Source organism: Mastomys coucha, unplaced genomic scaffold (genome assembly GCF_008632895.1).
Source record: "Mastomys coucha isolate ucsf_1 unplaced genomic scaffold, UCSF_Mcou_1 pScaffold7, whole genome shotgun sequence".
Classification (NCBI taxonomy): domain Eukaryota; kingdom Metazoa; phylum Chordata; class Mammalia; order Rodentia; family Muridae; genus Mastomys; species Mastomys coucha.
The window spans coordinates 38,257,346-38,283,681 of NW_022196913.1; the positions used below are offsets into that span (position 1 = coordinate 38,257,346).

The 26,336-nt window shown below is 43.3% G+C and overlaps 1 protein-coding gene across 5 annotated transcripts in view; it reads right to left on the bottom strand.

Annotated features, from left to right (window-relative positions):
- LOC116082570 (serpin B6) overlaps nt 1–26,336 on the bottom strand; it is a 91,614-nt gene that overhangs the window by 4,904 nt on the left and 60,374 nt on the right. The window contains exons 1-5 of one of the 5 annotated variants that reach the window (XM_031359466.1): nt 14,479–14,610; nt 9,971–10,145; nt 8,512–8,664; nt 3,462–3,579; nt 102–244 (exon numbers count right to left, since the gene is read on the bottom strand). In XM_031359466.1, coding sequence (XP_031215326.1) covers nt 102–244; nt 3,462–3,579; nt 8,512–8,664; nt 9,971–10,135 — 579 coding nt within the window. In that variant the 5' untranslated portion in view covers nt 10,136–10,145; nt 14,479–14,610. Of the gene's footprint in view, nt 1–101; nt 245–3,461; nt 3,580–8,511; nt 8,665–9,970; nt 10,146–13,964; nt 14,284–14,343; nt 14,368–14,478; nt 14,611–26,336 lie in introns of those variants that run through there. The other 4 variants (XM_031359469.1, XM_031359468.1, XM_031359470.1 and 1 more) reach the window with 4 other exon arrangements.

Below are 26,336 nucleotides of genomic sequence, written 5' to 3' on the forward strand. Positions count from 1 at the left end.
GAGGCACAGGCTATAGGAAGACCCTCCTTATTATGTGTTAGAAGCCAATGTGAACCGAGGACCTTGCCAAGGAGTCTCCTCAGTTACTGCAGTGTGCTTACCTTGCTGACTTTGAATGGCATCTCCCGGGTGTCCTCTTTGTTAAACTGTTCCTCCCAGTTTCCTTTGAAGTAGATGGCATTCACAAGGACCAGCTGAGTGTCCGAGTCCACTGTACCTGAAGACAGCAACTCTTTGATTTTATCTGAAAGAAGGAATTTTAAAAAGAAAGCTAATTAAAGACTTGTGGTGGTATGGATGAGAATGGGCCCCACAGGCTCATATATTTGCATGCTCAGCCTCAGCTGAACTGTTTGGAAGGATTAGTAAGTATAGCCTTGAGGGAGAAGATGTGGTCTTTAAGATTTCAAAAACCCACAGCACCACCCCCCCAACCCTTCTCTCTTCCTGCTGCTTGTGGATTAGGAGGTAAAGCTCTCAGCTACTGCTCTAGCACCATGCCTGTCCGCTTCCTGCCGAGATGAACATGAAATAAACCTTCTAAAACTGTAAGCAAGCTCCCAATTTGATTCTTTCTTTTATAACAGTTGCCTTGGTCATGGTGTCTGTCCATAGCAAAAGGACAGTAACAAAGACAAGACCCAATTAGCTAACAGAGATGGCTGATACATGCCAAAAGCTGATAGGCAAATGGCGCCAACTGCTGGTCTGGTCAGACGTTTGCATAAGAGATTTCGCTTCTCTCAATATAGACATTTAGCCTTAAAGCCACAACCCTGACATCAACAAGAAGATGACACCTTTTTGTTTTTTAAAGATTTATTTGTAATTATGTTTATGCATGTGTGTTTGTGAGAGAGTATGTCCACATATGTGTTGATATCCACAGAGGCCCCCGATGTTAGATCCCCTCCAATTGAAATGATAGAAACTTGGCTTGGGTGTTGGGAACCAACTCAGCTCCTCTACAAGAGCAGTTTGTGTTCTTAAGTGCTAACGTATCTCTCCAGTACCAAAGACACACTCTGTTAAAGAGTTACAGAGAAAGAAAAAAAAAGCTGATAAGATTCTGGTAAGAAAAACTTCATTGTTCAAATAAACACATAAAATATATGAGTTGATGCTAAATGTGCAGTTGGAATTTAAATACACTTGAGCTGGAAAGAGACAACTGTTAACTACAACTTTAAGGAAGGAACTTTAGGCTGTTTTCAAATATTCTGGTTATAAATTCCATCTTAAAATATTTGAAGTAATAGATTTATTTACCTTGATCAGAACATTAGAGAACAAACACTGAAAATCACACAGAACCTTGTCAATATACATATTTATGTATCAACTTAAAAAGGAATTGAAAGTAGAACAGCAGTTATAAAATTGACCTTACAAGTACAAAGCAGTCTACAGGCACAGGTAAACGGGTGCTCAGCCCAGTATCTGCAACCATGCTACATAGCTACAGAATGGGAGCACTTCACCCAGAGAAGGAAGAGCTGCAGGAGAAAAGCATTTTAGATTTTTTGTAACAACCTTTAAAAAGAAAGAAAATAAGAAAGGGAGGGAGGGAGGTTGGGAGAGAAGAAGGAAGGGAGGGATGGACAAAGGATGGGAGAGACAGCAGGTTGGTTGTTCTCGAAGAAGTGTATCAAATATTGGGAGACATCACAGACACACTATTAAAGGCTGGAGAAAGCCAGATGTAGTAACACACCATTTAATCACAGAGTCCGAGCCAGAGTCAGGGCCAGGCCCATCTCTCTGAGTTTGAAGCCAATCCAGACTATATAACAAGGTCAGCCAGAAATGCATAGTGAGCCTCTGGCTTTAAAAAGTAAAAATAAAAAGGAACAGGAAAGAGCTAGGCAAAGTGTCAGACACTGACAGTGTTTTAGAGACAGCTTTGTAAAGTCTGTACCTAGAAAAGGGCCCTGTAAACAGCAGATTGTGATCATACTGCCTACTGTGGAGTCCCTGGGAAGACTGCTAACGGTCAAAGCATTCTGAACATGCAATAACCAGAGCTTCGTTCAGTTCCAAATGCATGAACCCCAGGTGCTTATGGCAGTGGCTCCATCTTGCTTCACATCACTTCACTGTGACCTTGGTCCTGCATGCCACTGTACAGCACAATGAAATATAATGCCAGCAAACACTGAGTCAAACATATCAGCTCATATTTGAAACCGTCAGGTTAGAAATGCAGTGTTTGTGACTACATACAAATTTTTCTGCTCTTATAGACAGAATGGCTTCATTGTGAAAAAAATAGTCTTTCCATATTCTCATACTCTTATTCTCAGCAAGTAAGCATCAAGTCATTACATCTTTGGGTAGATGAAAAGATGACTAAATGCTTACAAGTTCATATAGCACCCACTTCAGGTGGGTCACAACTGCCTATAACTTCAGTTCCAGGGATCTGTCACTCTCTAGACTCTCAAGCACCTGAAGGCACAGGGTGCACATAAATTTATACAGGCATAAACACATATGAAAAATTTTTAAAAGCTTTAAATTTATAATCTCTTTGGGTTATATTGTGTTTAGATAAACTTCTCCCTCATTAATATGAAAGTTTGGCTCCATCTTTAATTATGACAAATATAGGTATACCAATGAGTTGCTTTAAAACACATTTCTATAGACCATCTAAATGTATAGCTGTCTTGTAATATTATACAAGGTCGTACAAAAATTTCTCAGACAAGGAGTTGTGATGGGTAAAGCTTGAGAGTTCTGATTTGGGCTGGCAAGATGGCACTGACTGCTCTTCCAAAGGTCCTGAGTTCAGATTCCAGCAACCACATGGTGGCTTACAACCACCCGTAATGAGATCTGACGCCCTCTTCTGGTGCATCTGAAGACAGCTACAGTGTATTAAGCCAGAGTGAGCGGGGCCGGAGCGAGCGGGGCCGTCCTGAGTTCAATTCCTAGAAGCCAAATGATGGCTCATGGCCATCTGTACAGCTACAGTGTACTCATATGTATAAAATAAATAATTAAATCTTTAAAAAAAATTAAGAGTTCTGATTTATGAGGTGGGCATGGCAGTAACACCTCTAATGCCAGCACTCGGGAGGCAGAGTCAAATGGATCCCTGAGTTCCAGGACAGCCTGGTCTACAGAGTGAGTTCCAGGACAGCATAGGCTACATGGTAGACTCTGTCTCAAAAGACAAAAGCAAAAATAAAAATAAAAAGACTAGAGACTGAGGAATGGTCTGGCTCCTTGCTACCAAACCTGAAGAACTAAATAGAATCTCTAATACCCAGCGGTAGAAAGAGAAAACTAACTCTTGTGTGTTGTCCTGACTGCAGGTATGCATCATACACAAACTCACAACAAACAAACAAACAAATGTATCACTGCTTAAGAAAGATGGGGTATGGCTCAGTGGCAGCATGCTCAGGGCCCTGCAGTTAAACCTCAGCACTAAAAACAAACAACTCTGTGTTCACCTTCTGTCTTTTCGGCTACCCAGGTGTTGATGTGCTGTCGGGACAGCTCTGTATCATTCTTAAAGTCCAGCTCTTCCATCTCTGCTTCGTAGAACTTGAGGCAGGAATCTTTAAAAGACTGAGACAAAACAACATAATTATACAGCCATGGAGGCAATTAGCACCAGCCGCCTCCTTCCCAATGCTGCTTCCCAATCAAAATGTAATCCTGTAAGATATGATTTGCAAATATACAGAAAGATTATAAAATCCAGCCTTCCTGTTTCCAGCTGTCCAGTATTACCCTTAGCTTATGAATGGTGTAAGATGCTGGTTGGTATAAGAACCACTAAAAGGCATGATGAACAGCTGGACCCTTGAGACTACCACACTGGCAGAATAGGGGTTAACCCTGGACGGACCTTCTACCACAGTTTTCTGTGCCAAAAAAAAAAAAAAAAAAAAAAAAAAAATACAAATTTGCACCATTCAAAAATAATTTCTCCTATAGAGACAGACACCAGGCCGTGGAAGCTATGAAACTGAATATTTCATTTTAATTTATTGGACTTCATGATATGGAATTTGAATAGCTATGTGTTCATGGTCACCATGTCAGGTAGCTTAGTTTCAGGGAGTGAGCAATTCACAAAACCAAAGCCCATGCTGGGGTTGAGTGGTGCAGTGCAGTAGTGAAGGACTTGGTTGGCATGCACAGGGTCTTACAGGGAACTGATCAGCAGCAGCATTACTGATAGACTCTATGAAATGACAATGACATTGAGGACCACCCTCATTCTGCCATGTTACAACACAAAAGTCCATACACCATAAATGGGCTAAAATTCCCATTATGTTCACACTGCATGTTGGGGATAGTTTTGTGCACTGTGTATTCAGACACTTATTTCTGTGCCCAGAGATCTGGTTGTAGTAAGAACATTTGCATTGTCATGACGATTGGTGCATCTCCTGTCTCAGTGATTTATAAGAATGGTTTTTCATCACCTCAGATTAGTTAATAAAAAGCTCATCAGCCAAAATCTGGGCCAGAGGGCTGGCGAGATGGCTCAGCAGGTAAGAGCACTGACTGCTCTTCCGAAGGTCCTGAGTTCAAATCCCACTATGGTGGCTCACAACCACGCATAGTGAGATCTGACGCCCTCTTCTGGCAAGTCTGAAGACAGCTACAGTGTACTGTGTATAATAACAAAATCTGGGCCAGAGAAGAGGCAGCTAGCAATTCCAGTGAGAGAAGCTCTGGTGGGGAAAGAGAATGAACCATGAGACAATTTGACCATGAGCATTTGCCATGAGCAGGTTGCTAGGGGAGTCATCACAAGGACACTGATGCAGAAGGTGCAGCCAGAGCAAGGCTAAGATGGCCAGTAATGGGCTTGTGGCTAGAAAGTAGCAGCCATAGAGGGTGAATATAGAGGAGAATCTGTCCAGCTATAGTGCTTAATGCTTGTTAATAAATATAAGGGTCTCTGTGCCAATACTTGGGGACTAGAATAGTAAGAAAAGCCCAAAAATTACTTTTACAAGTGTATATAGAATAGGTTCTCAATATTTCTATGAAACAGGTCATCTCATAGCTACATATTTAATTCCTGTTTAAGAGAACTGTTTGTATTTTCATTTATATGTTTGTGTGGTAAATGTACATTTCATCTAGGTATGTATACAGGTGTGTGCAGGTGTATGTGAAGACTAGAAAATGAGTATCTTTCTCAAGAGCTCTGCACCTTAGTTTTTGAGACAGCTTCTCACTGAACCTGGAGCTCATCAGTTAAACTGGGTAGGCTTCCCAGTGCACTCCAGGAACCCACCTGTCTATTTACTCCTATTACTAAGCCTATAGTCATGACATTTCATGCTGGGATTTTAAGTGGGTGCTGGGGATCTAAACTTGGGGGTGGGGGTTGCCTTTATACCAGAAATTTTATTTAGCAAATGAACAATCTCTTCAGTCCCTGAAGAAAACAGAATTCTGATACAGGATTTCAACACCACAGTCTGAGTATCAATTGAATGACCTTAGCTGGTCTCTCTACACCTCTTCAAACCCTGTAATTAGGAGATTGGCTATACCTCAGAGGGTCATTGTGGAATATGGACAGGTTACTTTATTTTATTTATTATTATATATTTTTATGTGAATGAATGTTATGCCTACATGTATATCCGTGTGTGCCTCCGTTCATGAAAGCCAGAAAAGAGCTTCAAATTCCTTGGAACTGTAGTTACAAATGGCTGTGAGCTGTCATATGCGTGCTAGAAATGGAACCCAAGCTGGGAAAGAGGAAAAGAAGCCAGGCCTCTTAACTGTTAAGCCACTTATCAGTCCTTTAATAGATACTTTTCATGACAAATGCTTTACATATCATCCCTGGCTTCTCAGTACAGTGCCAAGGTGAAATTCACAGATCAGTTTATCTAATCCTTACACAGTTTGTGTGGGGAGCCGCAGCTGCCACCCTATACATATATATTGAACACCTGCTCTCCGGCCAGAGCAGAGAGCATTGAGATAAACAAGCCTTAGTTGGAAAAGCTGTGTGCCTCTAGTTTATGATGCAAGCTGGCATGATTTCTTGTATTGGCATGATTTCTTGTAGCCTATTATGCTTTGCCACGTAGCCGATGATGATTGGGACCAGGAAAAGTATTTAACCCACAAGGGCTGGAGGCTGGAGGAGTATTGAGTAAGTATGTAGAGATAGTAAGTATGTAGAATTAGGGCTGGTGATGGGTTAGGAGAGATTTAGGAGTAAGTATGTAGAATTGGGGCTGGTAATGGGATAGGAGAGAAGATGTAGATATAAGAAGTAAGATGTAAGGACTGATGTAAGATGTAGAATTAGGAATAAGTATGTAACTAATAAGATGTAAGTAGTAATAAGTAAGACGTAAGAAGAAGATATAGAAGAATATGAAAGAAGCTAGCTAGAGAAGAAGTAAAAATGAAGGTTCCTGATTAAACTGCATGGAGAAGGGCTTGGTGTTTGCCTCCTTATTTCCACTGGACGGGTAAGGCGGCCGACAAGTGTGTGCTCTGCTAATTTCAATGTTCTGCATCTACAGCATCTTTAATATTTCTCAACCATGAACAGTCTAGGGGGCTGGGTCATGGCTCAGTTTGTACAATTTTTATCAATTCTGCATAAAATCTTGGATTCAAATCTGGTATCACATAAACCTAGAGGTAGAGACACGTAATCTCAGCACTGAGGAGGTAGAGGCAAGGTCAGGTGTTCAGAGTAATCCATTAGCAATATTTAAGGGTACTCTAGGATACAGGAAATATGTCTCCAAAAAAACAAACAACAACAAAAAAAAGAAAGAAAGAAAAAAGAAAACAGGCTACTCACATACTTTGTTATACCTGTGAATGATTATACAATTTTGAAATACACTGCACTGTCAGTTTAAGCTACAATTTTTTTTAAGCAACAACTAATCAATCTTAAGGAAGAATCTAATTGCATATAGCGATTAGGATTTGAATTGGGGGGGGGCGTGTTCAAGACATGTTTTCTCTGTGTAGCCCTGGTTGTCCTAAACCCACTTGGTAGACTAGGCTAAGCTCAAACTCAGAGATCTGCCTGCCTCTGGGATCAAAGGCATGCACCACCTCACCAGGCTTAGGATTTGAGATCTTTAATAATAAAATAGTGAAAAGTAACTCAAAATATTACTAAATCTAGTTGAGATCCACATGAAAATAACTATTAAAATTATCAAAGCTTTTCTTAAAATTTCAGAAAAAAAAAAAAGGAAAAGGAGTAAGCTAATCATTTGTTTACTCAAAGTTTTGGTTTTCTTCATGTAAAAAAGCCATTCAGGCAATGGTGGTACACACCTTTAATCCCAGCACTTGGGAGGCAGAGGCAGGTGGGTTTCTGAGTTGGCTACACAGAGAAACCCTGTCTTGGAAGAAAAAAAGCCTAAAAATGATAAAAACACAGAAAGCAGCTGGAGATGCAAAGAAAGTAAAATAATGTGCAATAAACAAACCAGTGCACAGAACTTATTGTTGTCTGAGCAAACACTCTGCTACACTCTTTTATATTACATCACTTCAAAGCTGTAGACATCTGAAATGTTATAAAATTACAATAAAAAATAAGACTGATGCCATACATTACAAAAAAGAAATCTCTTATAAAGTAATAAAAAGGAAGATAACCCAACACAAAAATGTTCACAGAGTATATGAATGAACAATTCACATATTAGTCCAATGTCCTTTACCCAAAATGCTCAGGGTCAGGTGTAATTTCGATTCATGAATCTTCAGGTTTCAGTTTTGGTTTTTGTTGTTGTTGTTGTTGTTGTTTTGTTTTGTTTTGTTATTTAAGGGTGCTCAATTTGAGCATGTTCAAAAAAAAAGTTTCCACTCTCAAAATGTAAAAGATTAAGATTCTGCATAGCTCATGACAAGAATAGAAATAAAAACTCTGTTGATATCTCTGGCAATTTGGGAGCGCAAAGGAGCAATACATATTACAATCTTAAGGCACATGGGCATGAATGCACATTCAATAACTCTGTGTTGGTAATGGCCCACACTGGGGACAAGCTAATGCTACGCACATAAAAATGGTTTACTATGTCACCATACATTCCTATTCAGGAATTTCATATGATGACTAATAGCACTGAACAGTGCTTGGGGTGTGGGTCAGTGGTAGAACTGTAGCTTAAATGTGTGAGACCCTGGGTTCCATCTCTCACACCAACAATTGCAATAATAATAGTGAGGCAGAGTCTTGTGACATTCAAGAGATAAAAGAAACTCATTAGAAAATAATATACATAGTGGCACAACACATGGGAAATTCTCACCGACTAAATTTCTGTATATGCAGGAATACAAACATCACCCTCACTTATGGAAGCTCTTATTTGTAGAAGGAGCAGAATGAGAGGATAGCTCTTATTTAGACAATAGGAATATACTCACATATAGTTTCAAAGCATATAAACAAATACAAAACTTTAATAGTGGGCAAGGGAGTAAGGTGAATCCTCAGCCTACCGTCTCTGAATACTATAAGACACTTACCGCTAGGATATCACAAGTCTTTTCCCCGAAGAGCCTGTTGGCTGTTCTGAGCAAGTACTGTGTGCCAGTTTTGTTCACTTCAGTGAGAAGTGACTGGAAGCCCAGGTGGACATCTCCGCCTCCATTGCCACTGCATTTATCCAAAGAAAGTGTCTGAAATCAAAACAGATTAAAAACACAACTTCATCAGGCCCAGCTATAGGAAATATAGTCAACCCTAAGCTCTTTGTCAGAATCCTGCTGCCAAAACCCATGTGGTTAAAGATGAAAGTACCTTGAAGGCTCCCTGTCTAGGGTCCTCTCTGTGCCCTGCCAGCCCTGGAAAGCACAGAAATGGCCTTTCACAAACCCAGCTCTTTATGGTCACTGATGGCTTCAAGCTTCAAGCATGGCTACCAACCAGACCTGATGTCACTCAAGTGCAGCTGGCTTCTGAACAAGGACATGCAGTCTCTTCCCTGCTCTTGGTCTGGGTTGGCTCCAGCACAGTCTGACCACCAGAATTTAGGAGAGTGACCATGTTCCAGTACTGGGCTTTAAAAAGCCTGGCAGCTACCACCTTTGTGCTCTTGGAAGGAAATCCAAGTCATCCTGCAGGAGGCCACATGGAAAAGACTGGAGTAATTGCTACCTCAGAAAGCTATTCGGAAAAAGAAGCAGGATCCCAGGCAAGGGTGAACATCTAGGTGTCAAACCTTAGAGATACCTTCTTAGACTTTCCAAGCCTGATGAAAATCTACATGAATGACTTAAACTATTCCCACAGGAGACAGATGAACTGCCTATCAGTAGTTGTAATAGCTTGGATGTAAAAGGCAGTTCAAACTGAAGGCAAGCCTGTAGGCTGTAACTCCCTTCCTGCAGGAGGCAAACTGAGGAAGAAACAAACACAATTACGTCTTGTAAAAACGGAAAGGCACTGCCCAGAGGTAACCCAGAATGCAAAGTCCCTGCCCAAGGTTGTCTCCCTGTCTTATGCCGGGACAGTCTGCCTCTGCAGTTCGTACACCTCTGTAGCATTATATAAATGCTTAGATATAAAGCATTATATCTAAGAAGAGCCCTAATGGATCTGACCCTGGTCTCTCAGCCAAGGGTGACCCCATATGGGAAGAAACTTCAAAGTCCTGGAATAAGATCAGTCCAGTGTTCCTTACTTGTAAAAGGCTGAGATTCGTTAGGGCAAGAGAGAAGACAGAAGGGACCACAGAGATCTGATACCACCCTTTTGGTGTTTTTACTCAAGCTAACTCTCACACACATGCTGTAAGCACCAGCGAGGCAGTGAAAGGGTCTTAACAAGTAGAATACACCATTCCCTTCAACTTGCCAACCACTGTCATTTCATTCCCATGTGTTCCTCAAGATGGAATTTTTTTTTTCTTTGAAATTGGAAATGTAGAAGTCCAGCTCAACTGACAGCCTATGGTGTTTGGCTGCTGGGAAATGGTGCGTTTACCTGAGCCATCTGGCTTGCAGTCATTCCTTTCGCCCCCATGAAGACCATACCCAGAGCTGAGGAGATGCTCATGGGTGACAAAAATATGTTTTTGAAGCTGTCTTCTCCCAGTATTTTCAATAGGTTTAAGGCAAAGGTGCCATTTGCTTCCCGTAGAGAATCCATGATGGTGAGCCTAGAGTGAGGAATTAATACCACATAAATACAGGCTGGTGTGTAGGACACATCTTCACACTCAATCACACTGTGCTGTTTTGGCTCAGTAAACAAGAGGAGAGAAAAAAAAAAACAGCCTGGTAAGTCAAGGTCACATGCAGGAAGTAACACAGCCCAGTCGGGCTGACTCAGCCTTTCTTGTGTGCAGAAATCAATACATGAGGAACTAGAAGGAACTGGCTCAGAGGACAAGAGGCACCAGAGGAGCAATCAACCAGGAGGGCCACAAATGCAGCCATTCAGGCCGGGAGCAAGCAACTGTAGGAGAAGGGCCTGTTGTTCATGCGCCCACCATCCACTAGCAGTTGCTAAATTCCCTTCCCAGTCAAACAGTGCTACGACTTCTCTGAACTGGTTGGGAACTGACAGAACAAGGAAAGGAGAAGTAACTACAGGAAAGGGAAGGGTACCCTACCCAGCTGTAGTAGTAACAATACATGGCACAGCTTTAACATTCCTAGGAGTATAATAAACACTGCTGAATTCTTTTGTGTCTTTTTATTTGCCTCATTTGAATTTACTCATGGACTCAAGCCTTTTTATAAAAATTTCTAATGAACTGGCTGTTTTTCTTCTATGTGTATAGAACTGTCTTCATATGGCTATCAAGAATCCCTTTATACTGGTTACTTTGCCCTGAGCTGTTGGTCTCAAACATTCTGACTTTTACAGGCACAAGAGGGTACTATGCTGAACATTTCCAGACCAAGCACACATATGGTTCCCCTCCTGGTTTCTTTCAGGAGGGAATTTGTGAAGTACTAACTGCGTAGCTTGGAGAATAGATTGAATATTGGTGCTGATTTGAGTTGGGGAAATGGTTCAGTGGATAGAGCACCTGCCATGCAACTGTAAGGACTTGAGTTTGAAGCCTGAGCACCCATGTAAGGCCAGACAAAGCGGAGCATATCTACAGTTCCAATCCTGTGAAACGGGAGGTGGAGACAGAAGATTATCTAGAAGCTCATAGGTCAGAAGCCTAGCAAACGCAGCGGCCAACTATGAGAGCCTTTCTCAACAAAGTGAAGAGCATGGAACCACATCTGAAGTTCGTCTCTGATTTCCATATGCAAGTCAATATACATATATATCTACACCTACTTGATGTAAGCATATGTGCATGCATGCATACACGTGCACACACACACACACACACACACACACACACATACAAAACAACAACAGAAAATTGAGTTGCTATGGTTGTACACACCAGTTGACAAGATGTGATAGATGCTTCCTTTAAGGCCCTAATGGGCCATGCTTTAAATTAGATAATCATTGCAAGTTTTCATGCACTTGACTCTTCTGAGACCCACTGGCCCTTGGAGGCATTCATGTCTACACTCAGTCATGCTACTCTCCTCTTTCATTACATGGATGTTTCATATAATCAGTGTTTACTGGCCATATTAATGACAGGACTCCTGGACCATTGCTTGCTCTGTGAATACTATAGATCATAATTCTTTGCCTATATCATCTGTTCTGGACCCAAACATATTCTTGTTTTGTTATTTGTTCCCTTGCTTTGATGCAGCACACTGTCCAATCACATTCTAAGAAAGAACATAGTAATTCTGGTTTCTAACATCTGAAAATGTGTTATTGTTCCATGCCACTGAGTTTGGCAGGGTCTACAAAAGGTTGTAAGTGACTTTGCATGACTTCACTGCTTCCAGCTGCCAGTTTTTCTGTTGGACGGTCTGATGACATACTGACTCCAGATCTATCTACTGTCCTCCTACAACCCTAATTCTGAAAGCTTATGAATTTTGTTCTTATTTCTGATACTCAGAAACACCCAATTTTGTGACCCTCTCTGAGCCCTACTCATGAATTTTGCTGGGTTCTTGGAAGACCTTTTTAAACTAGCAATTCATGAAAATTTCTTTTTCACTATGGAAAGTTTTGAAGGTACTGCTCATTACCCATAGACTGACTTGTGCTCTCTCTTTCTGCATTACCTACTTGTCAGATGCTAAAACTCTTGGCCTGAGCTCCTCCAAGACATCCCTGATGTCTGTTGCTGTGATGAAATGCATTGACAAAAGCAACTTCAGGTAGGGTTTACCTTGGCTCATAGCTCCTCACAGCCCCAAAATTCAGGGGAGATGAATACTTGTGTTCAGCTAGCTGTCTATGTTTTATGCATCCCAGAGAATGGTGCTGCCCGCTTTTAGAATAGGGCAGCAAACCTCAATTAATGTAATCAGGACAGCCAGCCCTTCAAAGGCCTGGCCAAGATGCTGATGTAATCAAGACAGTAACTCTTGGTGTTCCTGAGTATTGTCTCCTGAGTGATTCCAGACCTGCCAATTAGAAAATCATCACCAACCTTCTCCAAGTCCAAGAACAGACAAAGAATGGCATTTGTATGGTATTTGGAGGCCAGTGGTTAGAGATGATTGGCTGAGAAAGGCAGATACGCAATAGGGTCAAATATCTGTTCCCTTTCACTAGCACGATGGCCCAGCACACAGCTGAAAGTTCTGCAAAGACTGACTGTGTGGCTTAATCCCATGTCCAGCAAGCTTGGAAACAGACGGTTGGGGTTCCATGTGACCCTACAGCACATCCCTGGAGGCTCTTTCTGATAGAGAAGGGAATGGTGGGAGGTAAAACTGTTGATTACTCTGATTCAATCTACTGCTGTTGGCCTGAGTTAGTTGTAACTCATTGATTTAAAGGTGCTTTGGGCTAGAAATGGACTAACAGAACTTTAAGTACCCAGTCACTTCTGGGTATCTGAAGGATATCAGTTGATATCTGAAGATGCCAAAATCTTTAAGTGCTCAACTTACTTATGTAAAATAACTTAATATTTGACCTAACCACTGTAAATGCTCCTGTGTACTTTAAATGGTTTAGAGATGAGTAAATATTCAGCACACTGTAAAAGCTAAATAAATGATCCCTATTACCATACTGTTTAGAAAACAAGAAAAGAGAAAGAGTCTGTATATGTCTCTGCAGCCCAGATTGGGCTCAAACTCTCATTTCCCTGCCTTGGCCTCCTGGGTCCCAGGATTACAGGTATACAGCAATACATCTCAGTTCTCCTTCAACGTTTTCTATCGGATTTTGATTTGTTTCATGTTGACTAAAAGTAAAATCCATGTATGGGATGGTATGGGGAGACATGCAGGTATAGGGAGCCAAGAGTGCCCCAAACACACCCTATTTGTATGATGACACAAGCTGTATCCAATACAATTACTCAGAGCAGCCAGGAAACACTAGGACACACCCCATGCATACTGATAACAGCAATCATCCCATATGCCCCAGCACCACAGTCCCTGATCACATACATTTACCCAAGGTTACTTGATATTTCAGATCTCCTAAGCCACTGGAGGAAGGAAATGAGCAGCCTCTCTGGAAGAGTCCTATTACAAGCAACTGCCTCCGAAGCAGTCAGAAAAATAAGTGCCAAGCCTCACCCAGCTTTCCCTCACACTCAGTGTTCCTGACACCATATGAATGCTAGTTGTCCATACTTCTGATCCTAACGTGTAGAAAAGACCTAAGGCAAGGAAAGGAGGAAGCCCAGGCTTGTGGCTCAGTAGGAAAGAACTTGCTCAGCGTAACAAGGCTCTGGGTCCATCAAAAAAAAACGAGGAGGAGAGAGGAAAAAACAAGTTCACATGCCAACTTCATCTGGCACAGAAACTGTCAAAACTTTGCCCATGATTTTCTCCTACCCTGACAGACATTAAATCTGTGAGTTTAGCGGGGGGGGGGGGGACCCCAAAGATCTAGAGTTGTTTCTTACAAGTATCTATGTTTGCGGACCTCCCGGGTGCTGAGGATTTGTCGCAACTTCTCGGCACAGCCTGGGCCGCGCCCCTGGGAGATTCAGGCACACTGGACGGGAAAGCGGGGCCTGAGCACCCAGCCCTCGGCCTCTCTCCGTCCCCCACCTCCCAGATCCCAACGCCCGTCCTAGCGCGTCACCAGCCTGCGTCTCCGGGATCTCCAGGATCACTCGGATCGAGGGACATACGTGGTCACCTGTAGCCCCGGGCCCCCGCACAGCAGCCGGGCCGGCTCCGCGCTGTCCCCATCCCTCCCCAGCCGCCTCCTCCAAGGACGATGGCCGATCTTGGAGGGTGGCGATGCCACTAGATGGCCGGGACCACAAGACGACTCACTCGGCTGCGTCACGGCCGCTGAAGCAGCTGTGCAGCAGAGGGAACCCGAGCCAGGACTACAGGGCTCTCGCCGCGCGTCACACCCGCCCGAGTCCCCAGCTCCTCGCGCCTCAGTTTGCCCATATTAGAACGTACCCTAGACTCTCGATTTCCGCACTGGTAGCGAGCAGAGATGAGATGAGGAGGCCGCAGCCGCGCCCCAGGCCTTAAATACCTATGGGGCGGGGAGTCGGGCGGAGTCTGAAGGCCAGGGCGCGGCAGCTCCCGAGTAGGAAAGTACAGAGAGTAAGGCCAGGTGAGCGCCTGCGGAGCTAAAATCTAGCCTATCCTCTGGCTCTTGGCCACCTTGCTGCAGATTGGGCAGCTGATCTTTCTGGTACTTTCTGGATGCTTTGGCTACCTCCACTTAGCGACGCCAGAAGTGTGCCAGCACTTAGTGAACGGACATACTTGTGACAAAGCAGAACAAAAGTTTAAAGGAAGGGAGGAAGGAAGAAAAGACTTTTAACTACTGGGGCTGGAGGTAGAGATCTTATTCAGCAGGCACAGAAAAATAAAGACAGGTGGTCAATGCCTGTGTCCCAGTGTAGTCTTCTCAGCTTTGAGTAGGCCTTTCCCAGCCTTGAAAAGACTGAGCAGTTTTCCCAGCCTTGTGCAGGCTAAGCAGACCTTGAACATTCGCCACGACAGGTCTTATCAACCAGGACAGACATCTGTCTTGGCTGCAGTTGCAGGTTCCCATGGGAACCTTGATGTTGTGGCTGCCTTCACTGACCTTGCTGCTACAACATACTCCAGCAGAAGGGGATGGGTTTTTTCCTTTATAAACGCAAAGCTTATTATTAAACTTTGAGCCTTGATCAGAACCTTCGTCTTGGCTTCATCCTTCTCTCACCCCTTTGCCTTATTTCTAGCCCCCCCTCCCCCTTTTTCAGGTAAACCCGGTTCACCGTAGCTGCTGGACAGCTACATCCCAAGACTCCACTATTCCAGCCTGTTTAGACTCTGAGGTGCTGATATTTTATATAAATGAGATTGAAAGCCCTGTCTCCCTTCTTGTATGCCTTCTAAGAAGCAAGAAAACCTGGTGAGGAGAATGCCGGTCAACTTTAAATTGTTAAGAACCGGACAGCTCTGGAAACATCACATTCTTTGCTGTCTCCTTCACCCTTATCCTAAACCCATGGTTCTTTACAACCACCTGTTGACATTTGCACTGAATGTTTTCTGTGGAGAATTTATAGAATGTTAGCCAGCACCCCTGCCCCTTCTACATAGACTATATTAGTAGAAAACCAGGGGGCCACTTCAGCTGTAAAGTTTTACCTTTGAAATAGTGAAACAAAGAAATTCTCAGAGTGTCTTAGTAATCCCTTCTCATCCGATCCTTCGTTTGCTCTGCTCCAGTTTTTTTCTTATTTGTTTTTAAGTTTTTAGTTAAATTTAAAAGTATTTGCTGTATCTGAATGTGGGTTTATATACATGAGCTCTGTCCCTTGTGAGGGAAGGAGAGCAGAGGGTCTCCTGGAGCTGGAGCTACAGATGTTGTAAGCTGGGAACCTGGATTCTGGTCCTCTCTTAGTCCTGCAAATGCTTTTAGATCCTTTCTTCCCTTTCTTCCTGAGAGACAGGAGGAGGTGGGTGCTCGAAATCTCCCCATTCCACCTGCAAAGATTGGCTCCAGAGCTTCTGTACGTGAAGCCCACACCCCCTCCCCCATGAAGCTCCCCATGCTGGCAGTTTCTCACAAAGCCTGGCAAGCCCGACTCTAGAGCCTGATGAAGAATCTAAAGGTTACTGTTTGTCATCCCTCACAGGTCTTCTGGAATTCCTCCTCTTTCACCTCTTCTCTTCCTCATTTAATGAAGAACTAACTGTGCTTATCTTTGGGAGACAGCTTCAGCCCTATGGACTCTGGATTGTGTGGGGAAAGGACCAAAAAAATGAGCATGAGGCATCAGTGACTCAGCAGTCCCCTGGGTTTCTTACTTTTCCACAGGGGTTTTCAGAGCCTGAGTCTCCACCCATAGCAAATGCCCGGGTACTTGTACTAGAAGCATCTACATATCAGTGTGGGGGTGGGGATGGATGGAAGAATGACTGCAAGGCCTCTGTGTCTTGGGAGAGGGGGTGTGGGCTTAACATACAGAAGCTCTGGGTCCAATCTATGCGGGTAGAATGGGGAGATTTTGAGCACGCACCCCCTCCTGTCTCTCAGGAAGAGAGGGAAGAAAGGATAGAGAAGAGCAGAAGGCAAGAAGGGCATGCAGCTTAGTGGTAAGTGCTTGTGTACCACAAACGAGATCCGAGTTTCAATCATTTACAACACACATACAGAGAGAGAGAGAGAGAGAGAGAGAGAGAGAGAGAGATCACGATGAACTTTGTCAAAATCAAAACATTCTTTAAACAATCCAGATACAATGCTAAAAGGAGAATATGGAGAAAACCAAGTGGGATAGCCCTGCATCTTGCCTAGAATCTTCTGATACTATGAAAGCTACCCAGCATGGAGGAAGCTTCCAGATCAGTACCAGCTTCATTTCTTCAAGTTGTGTGACCAAATTATGTAGTGACTTCAGCAATAGGATCTTTCCATTGCGTTCTGGTGGGTAACTAGGCGCAATGACAATAGCCTGCATTATTTTAGATACTCCAGGAGCTCCCTGGTTGCCAACTCCAAGGAAAGTATCCCATACCTAGCACTACCTTTTTGTTTTATAATCTACGTTTTAGATACCAAAAGAAGCTCATCTGATCTACTCCAGTATCACTATGTAGTCTGTGTCAAGATGCAAATGAAGAGAGAATTTCCCTATGCTGGACAGGGTGCAGGTGTACAGTCACCTGGCCATGAGGTCTTGGGTCATTGCTGAAGGGAGATTCATGAGGGTGGCAGGTAAACTACTCCCTCAAGTACCAAGAGTATTATTAATCTACTCTCAGGGGGGCAGAAAGAACATAAGAGCCAGAAATTCCAGAGGATTGATACAACACCGTTTCTTCTAAACACAACAGGGCCATTGCATCTAAGAACTCATGGTAGCTGATTGCCTATAGGTGACCCATACAAGATAGAGCCACTCAACATTGCAGCATGGATAAAAGAAGAGCTTAGGGGAACTGCTGGCAGTTGGTGTCTTCTAGAGGAGGTAGAGTGCCTATGGAGCCAAAGGTCAACACTATATTCAGTATATATGGATAGCACTGACTGAACTCAGTAGGTTATTAAGAAAGTGGGGGGGGGGGAAGAAGACCAAGAGGGAAGAAATGAAGTTGGGAGGGAAATGCGGGTGTTCAGCATGAGTTAGAGGGGATATTATCCAAATACATTATATGCATCTATGACATTCGCAAAGAATAAATTTAATAATGTACTAAAAACAAAAATGAACACAAATGATAAAGAGGGTTAAAGATGTGGCCTGGGTGGTAGAGAGTGTTCAATGCATGCTCGGTTTTATCCTTAGCACCTTTAAAAGCAAACAGCTAACTGAGTGGGAGTCAGGCATGGGAAGAGATGAAAAGACGCTTCAAGCACTCAAGAAGCAGCTTGAAGAACTGTAGCGAGACAGCCAGCCAGAGCTGGAAGGAGCTGGAGGGATTGTGTTTAAGGTCACAAGAGACGAGTTTAGTATATCATTTGCCTTTTGAATCGTGGCGACTGTAAACAGCTAGCAAAGTGCTAGGAAATATGGAAGTTGATAAACAAGAAAACCAAAACTGAAAAATGGTTTTCTCGAGAGCATAATAGTGTGCTGGTTTTCTTTCTTTTTATTATTTTTTATCTATCAGTTCGATGGCTCAGAGGGTATTCGCACTTCCCAGTGCAGTAACCTGGCACCTGGAAGACAGGTGCCCGGGAGAGGCGGGGCCATGAAGCTTGCAGGTGCCACTGTGCCAGAAACCTCAAAGATGATTTCATGACCTGAGTTTCAACTATATTTTTTTTACTGTTGAAATTATACTCTTGTATTTAAAACTTAAGAGAATCTTTATACTCTGGAAACTACTAAAAGAATTCTGGTCATAAAAATTAAAAAAATATCTAAATCAAAACTACATACATCCTGTTGCTTCTCTTGCTTTTTCTTACCATTTTTTTCTTTTTTAGCCAAACTTAGAAGTCATATATGTACATGATTTTTGTTTATTAGTCTCCAACTAACTTTGCATGTTTGTTTTTAGTTTTAAATAGGGATTTTGTTTGTAGTTTTAAATAGGTTCCTACTCACTCTGCCTGGAAGTCACTTTATAGCTCAAGCTGATCTCAGTCTCATAACAATACTCCTACCAACCTTGAATAGTCTGGGTTTACAGGTGTGAACTACCATCCCCAGAGTGGAGAGCATACCTGTGGACTGAAAGGTGCTTGGCAATTAGGATGTCCCACACAAGATTTACCTCTCGGATATTCTTGGGTTATTCACACAAACATTCCTAATAATGCTATGCTAATATAAAAGTTAAGCAGCTATCTCACCAAACAGGCAACAGGTGATTGGGCAGAAAATGTGGCTGCAGGCTCTAATGGAGAATCTGTTCTGTTATAGATGCTTCAGAATCTTGCAGGCTTAACCCACATTAAAGGTGAAGTGCTTCAACTGCAACAAACTGTGAGAATGGCACCAGTGAAGGTCTCAGGAGGTCCTGGAGAGTGTAGGTCAGTGATTTAAGCTTTTACTTTATGTGCAACGTGTGTGCTGTTTTGTGAGTGTATGTGTGTGCAAGTGCCTGTGGAGGTCAGAAGTAGGTATCAGATGCCCTGGAGGTAAAGTTACAGGCAGTAGTGAGCCACCTGAAGTAGACATTGGGAACAGAACTCAGGTCCTCTGGAAGAACAGTAAGTCCTCCTAAATACACATCTATGATGAGCTATGTAGTCTGTGTCAAGATGCAAATGAAGAGCGGATTTCCATATGCTGGACAGGATGCAGGTGCACAGTCACCTGACCATGAGGTCTTGGGTCATTGCTGAAGGGAGATTCATGAGGGTGCCAGGTAAACTACTCCCTCAAGTACCAAGTCAGCAACACCTAGCTTCCTTGACCACAGAGGGTCTTGACCAGGAATCCATTACAAGGAAGCTCTTAACACAGAGAGAGGGGAAGTGGGAGTTAAAAACAAAAATAAACCTGTGGTGAACAGGGCTTAAAGCCTGTGAGTGGTACCTAGGAACACCAATTCTCTGCAGTCCCTGTCACACTAGTACGGGAGGGATCTGGAAGAGAGGGGCTAAGTTTTGGGATTGCATTATAGCCAACATAGTCTTAGAGACCTAGAAGATACCTCCCCAATCAAACGTAAGAGTCTTCTTGAATATTATTCTAGTTTTGTTTCTGTGATAAAATGCCCCAACAGAAAGCAACTTAAAAGAAATGGAGTTTGTTTCAACTTATAGTTCCAGAATATAGTCAATCATGGTGGGGAAGTCAAAGCAGAAACTTCAAACAGCTAGTTATATCACATCCACAGTAGAGATGAGACAGAAATGAATAAATATATCCTCACTTGCTCTGCATAACTTCTCCACTCTACAGCTCAAGAATTCTTACCGAGGAAATTGTACCATCCAATGTGGGCTGGGTATTCTTACATCAACTAACTTAATTGAAACAATCCCCACAGACGTGCCTGCAGGCCAACCCAACATAGACAATCCATCATGGAGACACTTTTCCCAGGTGATTCTAGCTTGTGTCAACTTGACAATTAAACCTAACCATTACAGAGACACATTTGGATTTTACATAATAGGATAAATTTAAAAAGTCTAGCTTGGAGATTCTAGAATGAAAGTGAAAGTGGTATGAGATATGTGTGTCACTTGTTAGTGCTCCTTGGTAAATGTAGCTAAAATGTTTTCATTCTTTTTAAATGAAAATAGAAAGCTCCACTTCATCAGAAGCCATCTAGGAAAGACTAAGACAAGCAAGTAGGTTTTCTGGAGATGGCCCACTGCTTTGCATGGCTGTCACTGGTATGCTCTGAGATGCAGGGTCCTCAGAGACTTCATCCCAGGATTGCTTCTTGCTGCTGTATGTCCTACTACTATTATAAAGCCTAATGATTCCTGGGCATCAGCCCACCCTGTTGTGCAGATTTCCTACAGAATCAATATTAAGATGCACTTTCATGTAGTAATGCAGTGCAGATGAATTGATCTTTGGACACTGTGTCCTATCTCAGTATCTGAATGCTTGAGCTGGTCCCCAGCACCCCTTGTGAGTGCCTGCTTGTCTTAGTAGTAGAGTAGTAGTAGTAGTTTTTGTTGTTGTTACTATGACCAGTACTACAGACAATTTATTTTTATAAAGAGCAGAGGCTTCTCTAGCTTGTCATTCTAGAAGCTAGGAGGTCCAAGAATAAGAGACTATATTGGTAAGGGTCTTTTTGTTGGGGGAGACTCTACAGAGTCCTGAGGAAGTACAGGGCTTGACACTGTGAAAAAGATGCTTTCAAAATGCAAGGACAACGAGGCTTTATAACAGACTTATTTGCGATAACCCTGTGCCAGTTGAGCAATGGTGGCATACACCTTTAAGCACTCAGGAGTCAGAGGCAGGTGAGTATCTGTAAGTTCAAGGCCAGCCTGGTCTACATAGTTGCAGGACAGACAGGGCTACACAGAAAAACTGTGTCTCAAACAAAAAAGTAAAAAGAAGAGGGGGGAGGTATCCCATTGCCTAGTTAACCCATAAGTACATTGATGCATTCCTCCACTTATACAAAGATCTCATGACCTAATCATTCCATAAAGAACCCCCCACCTCCTAATTCTTTACATGAGGGATTGGCTTCAGTGTGAGTTTTTCTGAGGACATTCAAAGAATGGCACCCCAGCCTCTTATGAGGAAGGCATCTGCTTATTGAGCTCAAGGAGAAAGTGATTGTGCAGAACAGGACTCTATTGTCTAGTTATCACTGCCTCAGACCTTCCCTCCAAATACACACTGCCCCTCCTGTTTTCCAGGGCCATCAACAAGTTTAAAAACAATATAAGACCTTCACAAGGACAGGGGTACTTTCCAGCCTGTGAGTTAACTGTGTGACTTCATAGGCAAAGTCTTTTAGAACAATTACAATCTTGTTCTTTGGCTAGTTTGATGTGTGACTATCAGCTTTAATAACTTTATTATATGGCTGGCTAGTATTGGAAAAATTATGCTAATGGATTGCCAGATATGGTATAATTATTTCATTTGTTGCACAGACTTATTCTACTTCCTGAACAGTCCATGACCACTTGGGGACAGAAATGGAGAGGACAGTCTCTCCATTTCTCAGTACAGATGTGCAAGCAGATGAAATATGTTGTGGTATGTCAGTACCTGTGCTGAATATGGGGGCAAGAACAAGTAGAAGCTGAATAAATAACTTTGCCCTTGGGAATATGAATAAAAATGGTGTCAGAGTCCTTAACATTAGAACTGAGAATTGCAGAATGAGGATGAGCTGAATAAATGGCACATAGGAGGGAATATTTCAGCTGCTTTTGATTGTTAAGTTTATCACATAAGGAAAAGGCAAGCTAGGGAGTTGGACATAGTAGTGCAAGGCTTTAATCCCAGCACTCAGGATCAGAGGTAGGCAGATCTCTTATGAGTTCAAGGCCACTCTGCTCTACATTGTTAGTTCCAAGAGAGTCAAGGCTGTAGGCTTAGAGTTTTCAAAATGTACTTCAATAAGTGTTCTCAAATGCTTCAACACTCCATTCTAGTCCATCATCCAAAGGTAGGGGAGAAAAGATGGTAAATAGGACAATGAGATTTGGGCATGTTTAGAATTAATTTTTGGAGTGATTCCGATCTGTTGTCAGGATACCAACAGTACAGTTCAAAAGTGTCATCAGCAGCATGATCCAACAGAAACCACCATGCCTCTGCCAAATCAGCAGAAGTCAATGGGAGCAACCAGGCCCAGCAGGAATGCCAGGAGTTCTCTGCTGTGCCTCTTTCAACAAAGTGAAGATCAGCAAAGACAGGGGACCAACAAAATTGCTGCACAGCTAGCTATCTAAGCAAGCATCCCAAACTCTCTCCAAACATCACATGTTCTCTCACGGGCCTTGCCTCTGTAAAACATCACCTGAGTCTGCATCACATGACACAACCAGAAGTTTCCACTTCACAAAGATGAGAAAAAAAAAAGAGGAAGAGGAAGAGGAGGAGGAGGAAGAGGAGGAGGAGGAGGAGGAGGAGGACAATGATGACTATGACAAGGATAGAGAGGGAGAAGAGGAAAAAAGAGAAGAAAATAAAAAGAAAAGAAGAGAGAAAGACAAACTAGGGCACTCAATATCAGAATTAGGCTAGGTTAGCTTGCTTCACATTAGAGCTAAATAACAGTTGGAATGAGAAGGGGGTGGGCAATGATGCTGTTCTTAGAATAAAAGTAGCTAAGACAGGCTTGGGGCTTTGTAGACTAAGTGTGTACTGAAAGAGGACTCCAGCATGACTCCCAGATGCCTGACTTGGTCCAGCAGGTAAATGGATGTGACAAGCAGAAGAGTGACTAAATTCTTAAACACTGTGTTTATTAAGGGGGATGGACTCATGCCACCATGCATTCATAGAGTTAAGAGGATAACTTTGTGAAGCTGGTTCTCTCTTTTCCAGCTTTGTAGGTTTATGGGCTGGGCACTGTGGCACATATCTTTAATCCCAACACTCAGAAGGCAGAGGCAGGTGGATCTCTGCGATTTCAAGGCCATCCTGATCTAGTGAGTTTCAAGACAGGGCTTTATAGAGAGACCCAGTCTCAAAAATAACTAAATACAAACAAAAAAGGGTAGGTTTATGGGCTGTCAAGATTGCAGGGCAAATGCTTTAGCCAACTAAGCCATCTTAGCAGGTTTGTTTGTTTGTTTGTTTGTTTGTTTGTTTGAGTACTGGAGACTGAACCAGGGTCTCCTGAATGCTAAACAAGTACTCTACCACTCTACCACTGAGCAACATCCTGGCAAGGGAAATACTTTAGCCAGCTAAGCCATCTCAGCAGTCATCTGTCTGTCTGTCTGTTTGTACATATATATATATATATATATATATATATACACACACATGGGACTGGACTAGGCTCTCCTGCTTGTTAGGCAAGCACTCTACCACTGAGCTACATCCCTAGCCCTATTTTATTTTGAGATAGTATCTCAGTAAGTACCCAGACAGGCCTTAAACTTTATCTGTAGCACAGAATAGACTCAAACTTCTTTAGCTTCCCACATACCTGGGATAACAAGCCTGTGACACCAGGTCCAGAATCAATTTCAATTTTGACAATGAAAGATTAAAATTCCGTGGGAAGTTCAAGAGAGGTCTAGGAACCAAGTGTAAATGTGATGCCAAATACATACAAGTCATAGGCCTTGGTGAGAGTTTCCCAGAAAGGAGAAGAATTCCCAGGAATTCGAATGCACAAAGGTGAATAGAGAGGAAAGAAACAGCAGCTGACTAGGAGAGGCCAGAGGGTCCAGAAGACAGAGGAATGGATTATTAAGAACAAAGAGTAGGGCTAGTTCTAAAAAAGGACCAGGGTGGTTTGGAGCCATGAAGAATACCTGTTGAACAGAAGTGGGCGGCCTTCGAATAGAGAAGGATTTGGGGGGAGGGGTGTGGTTTGCTTTCTTGAAGAAAAGAGAGGATTTTACTAGAAGGATGAATGGCAGGGAAGTGCGGTCAAATGCTAAGAGTCTCTCTGCTAAGGCCTGAAGCACCAGAGTAGGGAATAGGGCAGAAAGCAGGGGTGGGGCTGGTGTAGTCTGGCCTAGAGCAGGAATGAGCAAGTGCTGGAGGGATCTGTTGGCACTGGAGTGAGCCTGTGACCTCTGTGGAGAGCAGTGCAGGAAGGTGGTCAGGGTTGCAATGCCGTGTCTCTAGACACCCAGAGGAAATGACCGGTGTGAGTCAGGGACAAATCATCACTAATCGACAAGAGGAATCCACCTGCTCTGGAAAGAGCCAGGACAGGGACAGTCATGACTCCAGATTCCTGATGGAATACGGCACATGGGCGATAGGGAGAAGCTTTTCCTTTCCATGACCTAAAGGCGCCCTAGCCTCGTCCTGAACTGTCCGAGGGTGCCAGAAACTTAAGGAAAACTTCAGGTCCCTCAGCTCTGCCCGCTCCTAGAGTGTGTGTTCCTCCCGGCTGTCCCTGAACCCAGCCAGCCAGGACTCACCAGCGGCTGCAGCCAGAGTTTGAACCCCACAGCCCACTCACTGCATCCTAGGCAGAAGCAGGCAGAAGCTTTCACACACCAGCATGGCCACTGGAATGGGACTGAGCCGCTGGGGAAGGCCTAGGCTGGAGTCCAGAGGCTGGGGGTGGAGTCACATACTTGGGAGAGAGTTAAGATCCCAGAGGACAGGGGTTCCGAGAAGAGAGCAGGGGTTGGGGGTGGAGGCTGGATGAGGGGATAGGGTCATGGCAGGGACTGAGGTAGGCCTGGGACTCCATGGGCTAATGGTCCAGGAGGATTTTGCTCAGGGTCTGGCTAGGGGGTTGGGGCCTGGACTGCTGAGAGAAAGATCCCTGGTTGAACCCTGTGGGGTCAATGCTGGGAAGGGGCGGGTGGGGTTGGGGTGGAGTGGTAGAAAAGGTCAAGTGACAACTTAACCTAAGATGACCAGCCTGTTACCGCAGGGTGTGGCTTAGACTATGTTCTTGGCCCAGCAAGTAAGGAAATTAAGCATACCACGTGTGATCTGCTGGTACAGCAAAAAGTACATGCAGTCACTCTCTACGGACAGTTAATCTGGTCTGTACTGGCAGAGTCCTGAAGCCTTGCTTTCTGTTGTCGTTCCAAATGTTGCATTAGTTATTTGAGTCCTCCACTCAAACTTAGGATGTTTTTATAGTTTTCATGTAACACGACCTGGGCTAGGGATGTATGTCAGCTAGACGAGTGCTTGCTTCCCTTGCACTGAACCCTGGCTTTGATCGTCGGAAACCTGGGGAAGTATGTATACCTGCACCTCCAGCACTCAGGTAGATGTAGTAGAATCTGAAATTCAAGATCATCCTTGAGTTCCAGCCCAACCAGGGCTACATGAGACACTCAAAGGTAAATACATAAATAACAAAATTACAAATAATCTAATGCTAAGTGTGAATCAAACACACACACACACACACACACACACACACACACAAAACTCCATGCATTCCCAAAGGTCTTACTGTTTAGTTACACTGTTCTCAAAGTTAACCAAATAATGTAAAGCTTTACTATTCAACCTGGAAAATAGAACTCAAATCTAGAGGTCTTCCTTTCTATGCCTGCTAGATGTCAGACTATAAATAAGAAGCTGATTGGATAGGGATAGAAGTATTTACCTGATTTGAACTGATTTATCTGATTTGAACTGATATGAGGCTTAATAAAGAATGTACATTACAGGAGAAACAGAAGCACAGAAAGAAAATTCTCAGAGACAATCTCCCTTCTGAGATGTAAGGGAGTCCATTCATGCCAGTGAGGAAGTTACTTGATCTTTGTACATGGGCCGTTTGTGTGATGTCATATCTGGGTAGACAGGAAGTGTCCATGTTACTTACTATCCAGATAAGTAATACACTCACAGCAGTATTTATCCTTCCTGAGCCTGGCCACTTAAGTGAGGCCTCAAGTGTCATTAGGGGATCCCCTGATGCATAAGGCATCACAAGTTACTGGATCAGGCTTAAGGCAGTTGGGTTCTGCTGTTGAAGTGGGTATGTGTGTGGGGGTGTGGGATGTGCTTTCATTTGGGGCCTTTTTGTTTCTACAGCCCCCCTTTCCCCCCACAACCCCTCCCCATGAGCAAGGTCAAGTCACTGAAACTAAATCAAGGTCTTCTTTCTACTGAGACTGCTTGAAAGCTGAGGAGGGGGAATGGAGAGATGGCTCAGAGATTAAGAGCACTGGCTACTCTTCCAGAGGTTCTGAGTTTAATTCCCAGCAACCACATGGTGACTCATAACCATCTAAAATGAGATCTGGTACCCTCTTC